The sequence below is a fragment of the Pipistrellus kuhlii genome, unplaced genomic scaffold (assembly GCF_014108245.1).
Source record: "Pipistrellus kuhlii isolate mPipKuh1 unplaced genomic scaffold, mPipKuh1.p scaffold_m20_p_120, whole genome shotgun sequence".
NCBI classification, from domain to species: Eukaryota; Metazoa; Chordata; class Mammalia; order Chiroptera; family Vespertilionidae; genus Pipistrellus; species Pipistrellus kuhlii.
In genome coordinates, this window is record NW_023425428.1 from 248,210 (window position 1) to 260,566 (window position 12,357).

Genomic DNA, 12,357 nt, shown 5'->3' on the forward strand with positions numbered 1-12,357 from the left:
GGGGGCAGCACCCCAGCTCCGGGCACCCCTCTGGACCCTCAGACTCCCTGCCAAGTGGGTTCTAGAAGCGAACTCCACGGATCACGGAAAATCGACTTGTTTCCTCAGCCGGCACCAGCCACGGCCCGCCCAGCTGTCCCTCTGGCCGTCCGCGCCTGTGAGGTCCTGTGGGTCTCACATGGACATCCCCCGGGGCACCTGTGGCCTCTGACCCTCAAACCCCCCCCCCCCCCCCCCCCCCCCCCCCCCCCCCGCCACCTGCGGTCTCTGTGACCTGTGAAGGCCCACACCGCCACCTGGTGGCTGACCTTGGGATTGCGCCGGTAGCTTCATGCTTCCCTCCCAGGTGAGGGGTTCACCTGTTGCCTCCAGGGAGCACCCGGACCAGGGATGGAGCTCACAGCCTTTTCGTGTGGGACCTTGGTTTCCTGCTTCCTATACCGTCAGCCGTGTTTACAGAGTCTTTAGTTTGGGATAACTATTATTTTTAAATATATCATTATTGATTATATAAAGGGAGGGACAGAGAGAAACATTTGATGAGAGAGAATCATGGACCGGCTGCCTTCTGCACGGCCCCCACTGGGGTTGGAGCCCCCAACCCGGCCTGTGCCCTGACCGGGAATTGTAACTGTGACCTCCTGGTTCCTAGGTTGATGCTCAACCACTGAGCCACGCTGGCCCGGGTTTGAGTGGCTATTTTTACTTGCAAAGACAAAAAACACAAGTGTCTCTATTACGGAACACCCAGGAGGGGTGGGGGTGTGTGTATGTGGGACGAGTGCCTTCCTCTGCCCGGTCACAGCTGGTCTCTTAGGGGGTCACCGTGGCACCAGATCGGAGCAGACCCTGCTTTGTCATCGTCCCCAAGTTTTCTGCGGATCATTTTTGCCTTTATTGTCTGAAGAAAATAGACGTGACAACACCCACGTTGGCTCCGTCGGTAGTTTATTGGTGAAGGCGGCCGGACTCCTGCTGAGGGGCCGCTCGCTGCACACCAGTCCCGCCCGTGTCACTGAGGACACAGGACAGTGAGAGCACACCGAGCCAGCGGCCTAAGAGCCCCACGTCCCCCCTTCGCTGAGGGGGGCTCGGCTCCCTCGGACACATGGCTTATTTGGCCACGATTGGGCACATTCTGCGCACTCGTGGGGCCTGGGTGCTGGTCAGGATGTGGGTGCCGAACACGGGGGGGTCAGACACCCCTTCACAGTCAGTCAGTGCTGTGTCATCCCCAGCACCCACTTCCGGCCCCTGTGCCCGGTCTGCATCCTCCATCTGCCCCCCAACCCCACCCCGTGAGGGTCAGCCTGGGAGGGTCCTCTCAGCCTCCAGCCTGGGGTGGTGGCGGGCCCTGTCCGCTGCCCCAGGTGCTCCGGTCCCACGGTCCCGCCCTTCGCCCGACGCCTCAACACTGTTCCCACTGAGCCCGAAGGACCGGACCTTCCTTTGCCCGGGGCCTCCTTCCAACGCCCGTCCAGCCTCCGCCCACCACGGCTGCCCGCCCCGCCCGCCCCGCCTCACGCCCCGCCCCATTGGCCGCCCCACGCCCCGCCCGCCCCGCCCCATTGGCCGCCCCCGCCCCGCCCCGCCCCATTGGCCGCCCCCGCCCCGCCCCATTGGCCGCCCCCGCCCCGCCCGCCCCGCCCCATTGGCCGCCCGCCCCGCCCCGCCCCATTGGCCGCCCCGCCCCATTGGCCGCCCGCCCCGCCCCGCCCCATTGGCCGCCCGCCCCGCCCCGCCCCATTGGCCGCCCCCGCCCCGCCCGCCCCGCCCCATTGGCCGCCCCCGCCCCGCCCGCCCCGCCCCATTGGCCGCCCCCGCCCCGCCCGCCCCGCCCCATTGGCCGCCCCCGCCCCGCCCGCCTGCACTCACCTGGGGCAGGCAGCGCGCCAGGAGCCCGCTGCGGCGCACGCAGCGCGGGGAGCTGGCCTCGGTCAGGCGGAGGCAGCACAGGCTGCGGCACTCCGTGTGGTCCTCGCAGTGGTCGTGGTTGGGCTGGAGACAGAGGCGCCTGGACCCTGGCCCTGAGGCCGCCGCGGGGGCCCGCCCCAGCCCCGCACTCCGCCCCGCCCTCACCTTGCGCCACTCCAGGCACTGGAGGAAGATGTTGCGGGGCGTGCAGAACAGGAAGGGGTTGTAGTTGTTGGTGACGCAGCAGTTGCTGCTGCACTCCGTCTTGTCTGTGCACGAGTAGCCGATGGGCTGCGGGACAAAGGGCCTTCCTGTCACCGGGACCCCCAGGGGCGGTGCCAACGGGGACCCCCCTCTTCCCCCCACCGCCCACCGGGACCCTCTACGCCCCCCACCGCCCACCCGGACCCTCTACTCCCCCCACCGCCCACCGGGACCTCCTCCCCCCACCACCGCCCACCTGGACACCCAAGGGGCGGTGCCTCCTGGGGGCCCTCCCCCCCTCCCCCCTCCCCCTGCACCTCCTCCCTCCCCCGGACCCACACCTTCCGCCAGGGCAGGCACTGCCCCAGGAGGGTCTGGGTCGTGCAGAACTTCTGGGGGTTCAGGCTGTTGGTGGTGCAGCACCCGCTCTGGCACTCCACGTTGTGCACACACGGCTCCCCGATCTTCTGCAAGGTCAGCCCGGATCTGCTCCCGGCGGTGCAGACCCCGAGGGAGCCCCCCTGTTCTCCGCTTCCCTTGGTCCCGCCCGGCCCCCGGCCTTCAGACCCGTCGAGCCTGGCAAGGTTTCTGGAACATTCTCAGAGTAGGGGGGGTGGCTGGCCCGGGGGCGGGGGGAGAGGGGGTGAGGGAGGGAGCTCTGGTGGGTGTTTGTCTGAGCCACGGGGACAGTGGTAAACTGAGGTACGGGGTTGGGAAAGCTAGTGAGGGGCCGAGCCGCAGGGGGAGAGAAGGGCCACAGAAGCCGCCCTCGGTGTGGCTCAGGGGTTGAGCGTAGACCTAGGAACCAGGAGGGCAGGGTTCAATTCCAGGTCAGTCAGGGCACAAGCCCGATTTGTGGGCTCCATCCCCAGTGTGGGGCGTGCAGGGGGCATTGGTCAGTGACTCACTCTCATCATTGATGCTCTCTCTCTTTTCTCTCTCTCCTCTCTCTCTCTGATTCCTTTCTATATTTTTAATAGATTTTATATAAAAGTCTGACCAGTGTGGCTCAGTGTGGATAGAGCGTTGGCCTGTGGACTGAAGGGTCCTGGGTTCAATTCTGGTCAAGAGCATGTACCTTGGCTTTGGGCACATCCCCAGTAGGGGGCATGCAGGAGGCAGCTGATTGATGTTTCTTTTTTTTCTTTTTTTTTTCTTTTTAAATATATTTTATTGATTTTTACAGAGAGGAAGGAAAAGGGACAGAGTCAGAAACATCAATGAAAGAGAAACATTGATCAGCTGCCTCCTGCACGCCCCCTACTGGGGATGTGCGGGAAACCAAGGTCCATGTCCTTTATCAGAATCAAATCTGGGACCTTTTGCAGGCCAACCCTCCATCCACTGAGCCACACCGGTTTCCACTCATCAATGTTTCTGACTATTTCTCTCCCTTCCTCTCTGTAGAAAATCAGTGGGAAAAAATGTATATATATATTTAAAAATCTACTGGCTAAGAGTTAAAGCTGGGCCTGTGGCTCCCAGACCAGACCAGCTTCGGGTTGAGAAGCAGGACTTTGAAGAACTGACCCGGAGGGTCAAGGGTCCTGGGGCCTCAGGGAGCGGGCACAGGGCAGAGGGCCGGGCACCCTCTGGAAAGGGCCAGGGCGCCCGGCGTGTGGAGGCCTCCCGGGGACAGGGCAGCGGGCCTGGAGCCTACCTTGAAGGACACAACCAGGATCTTATTCTCCATTGTCACCGCAGACACGGGCCTCGCGCAGAGCAGCAGCAGCAGCAGGCACCCGGTGAGCGCCATCGGGCAGCCTGCCGATGTCCGGTCTGAGGAGCGTCCCCCACGCCCAGGCAGCTTCCATCACACAGAGAAACAGACCGTGTGGAGGCGTGAGCGCGGATGCTCCCCGTAGAAGAGCTGCCCCAGCCGCTGACACCGGCCCCAGCGACAGCAGCCCTGCCTCACCTCGGTCCGCCTGCTCGGCTGCGGGGAGAGGGACCGGCCAGGTTGGACGGCAGAGCCCCCTGGCAGAACCGCTGGGCCACCTCTCAACCCTCCTCCCTCTGCCCGCCCCCGCCTTTCACCCGAGGGCGCGTCTTTCATCACCCGCCCGAGACCGGGCCACGTCCGGTGCCCTCGGCCCACACATCCCCCGAGCCAGCCACCTCCATGGTCGGAAGGCCAGCTTGGTCAGTGACTAGAGCCTCCCGGTTCTGCCCCATTTCCAACCAGGACCAGACCAAGGAGCCAGCCTGGCCCCTGTCCATTGTGTGGCTCCTCTCCCACCAGCATCCGCGGGAGCCGGCTGGGCGGTGGATGGGAGGGGGCCGGGGCCAAGCTCTGGGCAGACAGCGTGGTGCTCTCAGAACAGTGTCCTCTCACTAATTTCTGCACAGCGTGTTCACAGCAGACATCCTCCCGCTGCCTCGGTGCTGGCTGGGTGCCAGGCTCCGTGCCAGGCCGTGCTGAGGAGCTGGCTGGGCCTCCCATCACCTCAGAGCTCCAGGTTCACCATCACCAGATAGGTCACAGGGAGAGTGGGGGTGCCTCTAGGGGTGGAGGGGGTGCCCAGAGGGAAGGCCTGGGTGATGGAGGGTAGTTTTTTTTTGTTTTTTTTTTTTAAACGTGCATTACCTTGCTTTCTTAAAAAATATATTTTATTTTTTACAGAGAGGAAGGGAGAGGAATAGAGAGTTAGAAACATTGATGAGAGAGAAATATCAATCAGCTGCCTCCTGCACACCTCCCAGCAGGGATGTGCCCGCAACCAGGATACATACCCTAGACTGGAATCGAACCTGGGACCCTTTAGTCCACAGGCTGAAGCTCAACCACTGAGCCACACCGGCCGGGCAGGGAGGGTATTGTAAGGAGTGGGGAAGGGGGTGTGCAGGAGACGGGAGGGAGAAGTGGGGTGAAGCCAGGTGTTGCGGTGGATGGGAGGGGTCAGGCCCAAGGAGGGCAAGCCTCGTTCCATCAGGGTCACAAGTGTTTCAGCTGCAAGATCAGGATCAGAGCTTGAGAAATGGGCACCAGGGAGGCCAGGCTGGGTGTCGGGAGGGAGCTGCGGAATGCGGGCAGTGGGGGTGGGGAGGGAGCCGGGAGCCAACAGCCCAGGAGGAGGTGGCTCGGTGTGGATGGCTAGAAGCCTGGAGGAGACCTGGGATTGGGTGGATTTGGTTTAGCCAGGATCTGGCAAAGCACCTCAAAACTCAGTGGCATGAAAGAGCATTTTACTGTCTCTCTGGGCTCCACGGGGCAGTGGGCTCGGATGGCGGGGGCGCTGACTGTCCCCGAGGCCTTGGACAAGCACGTCCACGGCCAGGATGCAGGATGCTGGAGCCTGGGGTGGCCAACGCCTGTTGCCCCCGAACCCGAACCCCTGCCCGAGTCCCAGCAGGACCCATGGCCCGCCCCAGGCAGCAGCCTCCCCCTCCCCGCCCCCATTTGGCCAGGGTGGCGGGGGGAGGAGACACGAAGTCACCTGAGCTTGGGCTGAGTGCCTGAGGCGTCAGCTGAAACCCCAGGAGCAGACAGTATCGCCGCCCGGCAGGGACAGCATGGAGGAGAGGAGAGGAGGGGCCGGCCTGGGTTTGGGGTTTCTTTTCGGCAGGCAGGGGTGCCCAGAGCGAGATGTTCTAAAATTAGATCATGGAGCCCTGGCCAGTGTGGCTCAGCGGATAGAGCGTTGACCTGTGGACTGAAGGGTCCCAGGTTCAATTCCGGTCGAAGGCACAAGCCCAGGTTGCAGGCTGGATCCCCAGTGGGGGGCCTGCAGGAGGCAGCGCTCTCATCGTCGGTGTTTCTATCTCCCTCTTCCTTCCTCTCTGAAACCAATAACAATATTAAGTAAAATTAGATCCTGGTGATGTTTGCAGAGCCATGTGAAAATACCAGAACCAACTGTACATCCTGAGCAGTCTGGCCTGCTGTATCTCAATAAAGCTCTTTAGCAAACGAAATCCAGTTGAACTTTTACTGAAAACTTTGATTTTAGGTTTTTTAAATTTTTATTCTCTCCTTGCCAGAGAGTGACGTTTCCTTTTAAACAAAGGTTTTAGAATTCAATAGATTAACATAGTTTTTTTGCTTGTAAAATGCCTTAAGTAAAGAGCCATGATTGGCTGTGGTTACAAATTGGCATTAGGAATTTCCACTCGATTTCTCAGATTTCCTGCCAGCTGGTAGCGAGATGCCTGATCTAAACCTCCATCTGGTGTGTGCGCCCCGGGTTTGGGCAGCTCCCTGAGTTCTGGTGGGTGCACCCCACAAACAGGGCTACCTCATCAGGGAACCCCTAAGCTCTCCCGCGGCCCAGCTCATATCCCTGAGGACAGGAAGCCCATCCCAAAAGAGTGAAAAGATCAGGAGAAAACACTGCGGGTATTTAGAGGAAATGCCTCAGGCGGCCGGCAGGGGGCGCTCGCCCCTGGGCGGTGCTGTGAGGTGCGGGCTTCTCTGCGTCTCAGGAATTCAGACTTTTAGCCCAGCTTTCTAGGTGCGGGCCGCTTTTTGTTAATTCTCATCAGAGGATGCTCTTCCTTCCACTGGTTTTTAGGGAGGGAAGGAGTGAGGAAGGGGAGAGGAAAAGGTCGTGGCTGGGTGGCTGCCTCTTGGGTGGGGATGGAACCTGGTCTGTGCCCAAGACCCTCGGTGTGGGCGATGCTGACCACTGCGCTCACCGGCCAGGGCGGCGTGGTGCACTTTTATCATTTTTTAAAAATATATTTTAAGTGCTCGTGTCGGCAGCAGATATACTAAAATTGGAACGATAGAGATTAGCATGGCCCCTGCGCAAGGATGACACGCAAATTCGTGAAGCGTTGCATATTTTTATTTTTTTAAATATATTTTTATTGATTTTGTATAGAGAGGAAGGGAGATAGAGAGCTAGAAACATCGATGAGAGTTATCAATCAGCTGCCTCCTGCACACCCCCTACTGGGGATGTGCCCGCAACCAAGGTACATGCCCTTGACCGGAATTGAACCCGGGACCTTTCAGTCCCCAAGCCGACGCTCTATCCACTGAGCCAAACCGGTTTCGGCCGTTCCATATTTTTAAATAAAAAACGTATATATACATTTTAATTTTTTTACAGAGGAAGAGAGAGGGAGAGTTAGAAACATTGATGAGCTGCCTCTTGCACAACCCCCACTGGGGATGTGCCCACAACCAAGGTACATGCCCTTGATCGGAATCGAACCCAGGACCCTCAGTCCGCAGGCCAATGCTCTATCATCCACTGAGCAAAACTGGCTTTGGCTTCATTACTATTTTAAAACATTTTTATTCACTTCAGAGAGGGAGGGAGTGGGAGAGAGATGGAAACATCAATGATGAGTCATGGATCGGCCACCTCCTGCACGTGCCCCACTGGGGATGGAGCCCGCCACCCCGGCCTGTGCCCTTGACCCAATCGAACCCGGGTCCCTTCGGTCCAAGGCCCAGTCTAGCTGCGGGGCGCATTGGCCAGCGGGCGTCCTGCATAGGAAGGACTGCCCTCGAGCTGTTCTCACTGCTTAGCGGCCGCCGGTGGAGACGGGAGGGAAGTCCTGTGCCCGGAGCATCCCTTAGACCCGCGTCCTCCTCGGGGACCCCCCGCCCCAGCCGGGCCCTCCCGGGAGCCCCGCTCCGGGTGCACCTGTGACACCCCCCACATCGCAGCCCCGGGACCCCGACTTGGGGCGGTAATGGGGCGGGGCGGGCGAGACCACGCCCCGGAGCCTGGCCCCCGCCCCGCGGTGCCCCACAGCGGCCGGGGCAGCGGCTCCCGCGGCGGGGCCATGGCGGCGGCGGAGTCCAAGCCCCCGGCGGGCGCGGCCGCGGCCCGGCGCCTGGCCCGGAGCTGCTGGTCTGCCTTCTGGGACTACGAGACGCCCAAGGTGATCGTGGTGCGGAACCGGCAGCTGGGCGTCGTGTACCGCGTGGTGCAGCTGCTCATCCTGCTCTACTTCGTGTGGTGGGTGCGCAGGGGTCGGGGCTGGGGGCGCGGGGTCCCTGGGGCGGAGAGCACGCAGGGCCCCGGGCGCTTGGAGAGGGGCAGGCGGGCGGGGCGCGGGCCCCGGACGCCCCAGAGCTGGCTGTGTCCCCGCAGGTACGTGTTCATCGTGCAGAAGAGCTACCAGGACCGGGAGACGGGTCCCGAGAGCTCCGTCATCACCAAGGTCAAGGGCATCACCTCCTCGGAGCACAAAGTGTGGGACGTGGAGGAGTACGTGAAGCCCCCGGAGGTGCGCCCCGCCCCGGCGGGCGGGTGGGGCTGAGGCAGGGAGCTGCCGGGAGGGCCAACGGGAGTTCCTTCTTTCCGAGCCCAGGGAGGCAGCGTGTTCAGCATCATCACCAGGATCGAGGCTACCCCCTCCCAGGCGCAGGGCACCTGTCCGGAGGTGAGGCCCGTGGGAGGGGGGCCGGGGCGGGTGCTGTCCCTGGTGGGAAGGTGACGGAGCCCTCTCCTCCCCAGAGCACGAGGGTCACCAACGCCACCTGCCACTCAGATGAGGACTGCGTGGCCGGGGAGCTGGACATGCTGGGGAACGGTGGGTGTGCGCCCAGGGTGGTGGGGATGCAGGGCCAGGGCGCCCTCTCCGCCTGAGTGCGTGTGCCCACAGGTGTCCGGACGGGGCGCTGTGTACCCTATTATCACGGGGACTCCAAGACCTGCGAGGTGTTCGGCTGGTGCCCAGTGGAAGATGGGGCCTCCGTCAGGTGCGCCCCACCCCCCTGGGACCCAGGCCCGCCTGCTCCTCCCTCCTCAGCGGGTGTGTGGGGGTGGGGACAGTGTGGCTGCAGAGGTGGGGAGACTAAACATGTGCAGTCTGTCTCCGCAGCCAGTTTCTTGGCAAGATGGCCCCCAATTTCACCATCCTCATCAAGAACAGCATCCACTACCCCAAGTTCCAGTTCTCCAAGTAAGGGCCTTCGGGTGGGAAGGGCCGGGCCGGGAGGGGAGGGAGCTGCCTCCTGAGGATGCCCCCGCCTCGCCTGGCTCCTCAGGGGCAACATTGAGATGCGGAAGGACGGCTACCTGAAGCACTGCCTGTTCGACGAGGCGTCCCACCTGTACTGCCCCATCTTCCGGCTGGGCTTCATCGTGGAGCAGGCCGGGGAGAACTTCACCGAGCTGGCCCGCACGGTGAGGGCGTACCCGGCCGCGGCCCTGCTTGCCGAGGACTGGGCGCCCTGTCTGGCCATGCGTGGCTCCTCTAATCACCGACTTCCCCTCCTGTTCCCCCCCCCCCCCCCCCGCCGGTTCTCAGCCCCAAGCTGCCCCCCCGCATGTGCACCCCCAGCACCATGTCAGGGTGGGACCCAGGGTGAGGGTCCTGTGTGCCCGCCCTGACCCCATCTCTGTGCCCACTTCTGGGCAGGGGGGTGTCATTGGGGTCATCATCAACTGGGACTGTGATCTGGACCTGCCGGCATCCAACTGCAACCCCAAGTACTCCTTCCGGAGACTCGATCCCAAGCACACCCCGGCCTCCTCTGGCTACAACTTCAGGTACCTGGGCCCTGGGCCTCTGGGCCCTCACCCCGTGTGGTGGCTTAGGGGCAAACGAGGAGGGGCCAGGGATGGGCAGTCGTGGGGCTGTCCTCTGGCGACAGGCACGCCCACCGCCAGTTCCTCAGGGTCGGGCAGCATCTGGCCTTTCAGTTCCAGGTTCTGACATGCTTCCGGGTCCTTCCGCCCCAGGTTTGCTAAGTATTACATGATAAACGGCAGCACCACCCGCACCCTCATCAAGGCCTACGGGATCCGCATTGATGTCATTGTGCACGGACAGGTAGGCCAGCCGGCCCTCCTCACGGGTTCAGGTGGGCCGGCCGAGCTCCATGCCCCCACCACACGACCCCCTGCTGGTCTGAGGCAGCCTCCTCTCCCCAGGCGGGCAAGTTCAGCCTGATCCCCACCATCATTAACCTGGCCACGGCGCTGACCTCCATCGGGGTGGTAAGGAGTACTCCCTGGGGTCTGGGCACGCATGTGCGTGTGGTGCTGGGTGATCAGGCCAAGCCCTCACATGTGATTTGCTGGCCACAGGGCTCCTTCTTGTGCGACTGGATCTTGCTAACGTTCATGAACAAAAACAAAGTCTACAGCCACAAGAAATTCGACAAGGTGTGTACGCCACAGCACTCCCCGGGTAGCTGGCCTGTGACCCTGGCCCTTGTTCTGGGCCAGGCCCCTCCGCCCCCCTGTACCTGCTCTACAGACCCGGGCAGACCACAGAATGGGGGGCAGAGCCAGGCCCAGGCTGTCCCACCATCACGGCTTGGCCCCACCTCTGCCCCATCTGAGCAGATGGTGGACACTCCTGATCGGGGTGCAGGACCAGGGCCCGGGGCCTCGGCGCCTCCCCAGCAGGACTCCACGCTCACAGACCCCCGAGGTTTAGCCCAGCTCTGAGCCCCCTCCACCCCTCACTGCAAAGGCTGGCCTGAAGCAGGTGGGACCAGCATGGAGCCCATCCCTGCCCACACTCGCCTTCTCACAGCTGGGAACCAAGGGCCCCATGCAGCTGGGCAGTGGGCTGAAAGGGGGTAGCACTCTGCTCCCAGCCGCCCCCCCCCCCATGTTCACTCCTCCCGCCCACGCCCGCTGCCGGGCTCCTAGCCAGAACCCAATAAACCTGTGCCCAGTACCACCGTGCCCTGTGTTTTGAGAAAAGCGTGGAGGCCGTGGAGACAGACACACAGCAGGAGGTCCCTGTGCAGGGGCTGCAGGTGCCTAGCCAGCCACGCAGGGCCCAGGCTCCCGGCTGCCCTGGTCCAGCCTGGCCCAGCACATCTGACCGGGGCCAGCGGGGGTGGGGTGGGGCAGGCTGGGTGCATGACGACCCTGCCTTGTCTCAGCACTGCCCTGGTCTGTGCCTTCACCAGCTCCCTGTAGGGGTCAGCCCAGCCCCACATAAGGGAAAGGATGGCAGCCAGGAGGGAGGGTTGAGTGGTACCAGGGAAAGCTGCTGGGCTGCCACTGGTGTGGTGAGTGGGTGGGCAGGGAGGAGCACTAGCCCCGCCAGGCCTGTGGGTAACCTGGCTCCGTGTCCTCAGGTACAACTCATCACACTGAGCAGCACAGCAGTTTGGCTGGACATGGTTTCTCTAGCAACAGTGGTGGCGTGTGCAGATGTGAGGAGGCATGAGCCAAGCACCTTACACAGACCTCACCAGGGGTCCCATCATTCCCAAGCTCCAGGGGAGGGTTCAGACCATACCAGCCCTGGGGCCCCCAGGGCTGAATGATCTCCCACCTGCCTACACCTGACTGTTGAGCTTGCTCCACTAGCTGCAGCCAGCAAACGCTCCATTTGACCCCACCCGGCCACCTCCAGCATCCCTCCTCCTCCCCCAACCCCCAGACACTGGCTGCACAGGCCACCCAAATGCCTGACACCCGTGGGTCTGGCTCACAGACGTCCAGCTCTAGTTTCAGAGAAACTGGCTTTTCCAGTCAGGGCTGGACTGCAGCTCAAGAACCAGGGCCAGGGGCTCAGGTTTCCCAAGCAGAGTGACCAGGGCCTAGCACCCCAAATGCCCCCACCCAAGCTGACCTCCAGGACACAGCCGGGAGCTGCAGAAACAAGGGTGCCCAGGGCCCATCCTGCTTCAGGGACAAGCGTGCAGTGTCTGGGGTGCTGCTGTCGGCCAGACCCACCTCCCCCTGCACATCTGTCTCCAGCATCATTACCAGGAAGCCGTTAGTGCACCCCCCCCCCCGCCCTAATTTGATTTGATCTCCATTTGGGGCTGACGTGGGCTCCATCCACCTTCCAGCCAGCATCAGGTTTCTCCTGGCCATTGGGCCTGGCCCAGCCGGGCGGGTGGTACCCAGGGGTCAAGGCTGGCGCACAGACAGCTGCCAGCTGGTCAGCCTCCCTGCCTCCCAGAGACGGGGAAGCTGTGTGCAAACATACAGCTCACACTTCAACAGAAATTAGTAAGAACCAAACCAGACTGTGAGGCCCCCGGCCCTCCTATTCAAGGTTTCTGAATTTGCCACCTCACCGACTGGGCATTTCTTACATTGGGTGGGTGGGTTTTTTGTCCTGTTCGCAGCCCTATTTTGTGTAAAAGGTGCACAGAGCTCGTCTTAGGTTCTGGGGCTGAAGACAGATGGAGGGAGAGGCTGGCACTCAGCAAAGGCTCCAGACCTGGGCTGGACACTGAGCTGGTGCCCTGCAGGGTCCAGGTCCCAGGACAACCTGAGCTGAGGAACAAGAACAGAAAGCTCCTCCACCTGATGAAGCTGCTGCTTCCCCTTCCCACGAAGGAAAGAACCTAAAAAC

General features: G+C 62.3%; 2 protein-coding genes and 1 non-coding gene across 7 annotated transcripts; 2 read left to right on the plus strand and 1 right to left on the minus strand.

The window, feature by feature from the left end:
* Positions 1-1,113: 1,113 nt before the first annotated feature.
* LRCOL1 (leucine rich colipase like 1) lies at positions 1,114-3,874 on the minus strand. The gene is made up of 5 exons (XM_045580341.1): positions 3,708-3,874; positions 2,460-2,706; positions 2,080-2,205; positions 1,845-1,998; positions 1,114-1,205 (listed from the first exon to the last, which is right to left on the minus strand). The coding sequence occupies exons 1-5, from the start codon at positions 3,872-3,874 to the stop codon at positions 1,114-1,116; spliced, it is 786 nt and encodes a 261-aa protein (XP_045436297.1).
* A 2,930-nt stretch (positions 3,875-6,804) lies between these two features.
* LOC118716876 lies at positions 6,805-6,906 on the plus strand. The gene has a single exon (XR_004987297.1). It is a non-coding gene; the product is annotated as a U6 spliceosomal RNA (small nuclear RNA).
* Positions 6,907-7,857: 951 nt separating this feature from the next.
* P2RX2 (purinergic receptor P2X 2) lies at positions 7,858-11,267 on the plus strand. Of its 5 annotated transcripts, XM_036434347.2 has the most exons (12): positions 7,858-8,033; positions 8,169-8,304; positions 8,389-8,460; positions 8,535-8,610; positions 8,683-8,779; positions 8,902-8,982; positions 9,068-9,206; positions 9,442-9,572; positions 9,765-9,855; positions 9,957-10,022; positions 10,113-10,190; positions 10,374-11,266. In XM_036434347.2, exons 1-12 carry the CDS (start codon positions 7,858-7,860, stop codon positions 10,476-10,478), a joined length of 1,248 nt encoding a protein of 415 aa, XP_036290240.1. In that variant the 3' UTR covers positions 10,479-11,266. The 5 variants fall into 5 exon arrangements, with proteins under 5 accessions (XP_036290240.1, XP_036290241.1, XP_045436285.1 ...); XM_036434348.2 differs by lacking the exon at positions 9,957-10,022 and having other exon boundaries at positions 10,374-11,267; XM_045580329.1 differs by having other exon boundaries at positions 7,858-8,037; positions 8,169-8,285; positions 10,113-11,266.
* The last annotated feature ends 1,090 nt before the right edge of the window (positions 11,268-12,357 follow it).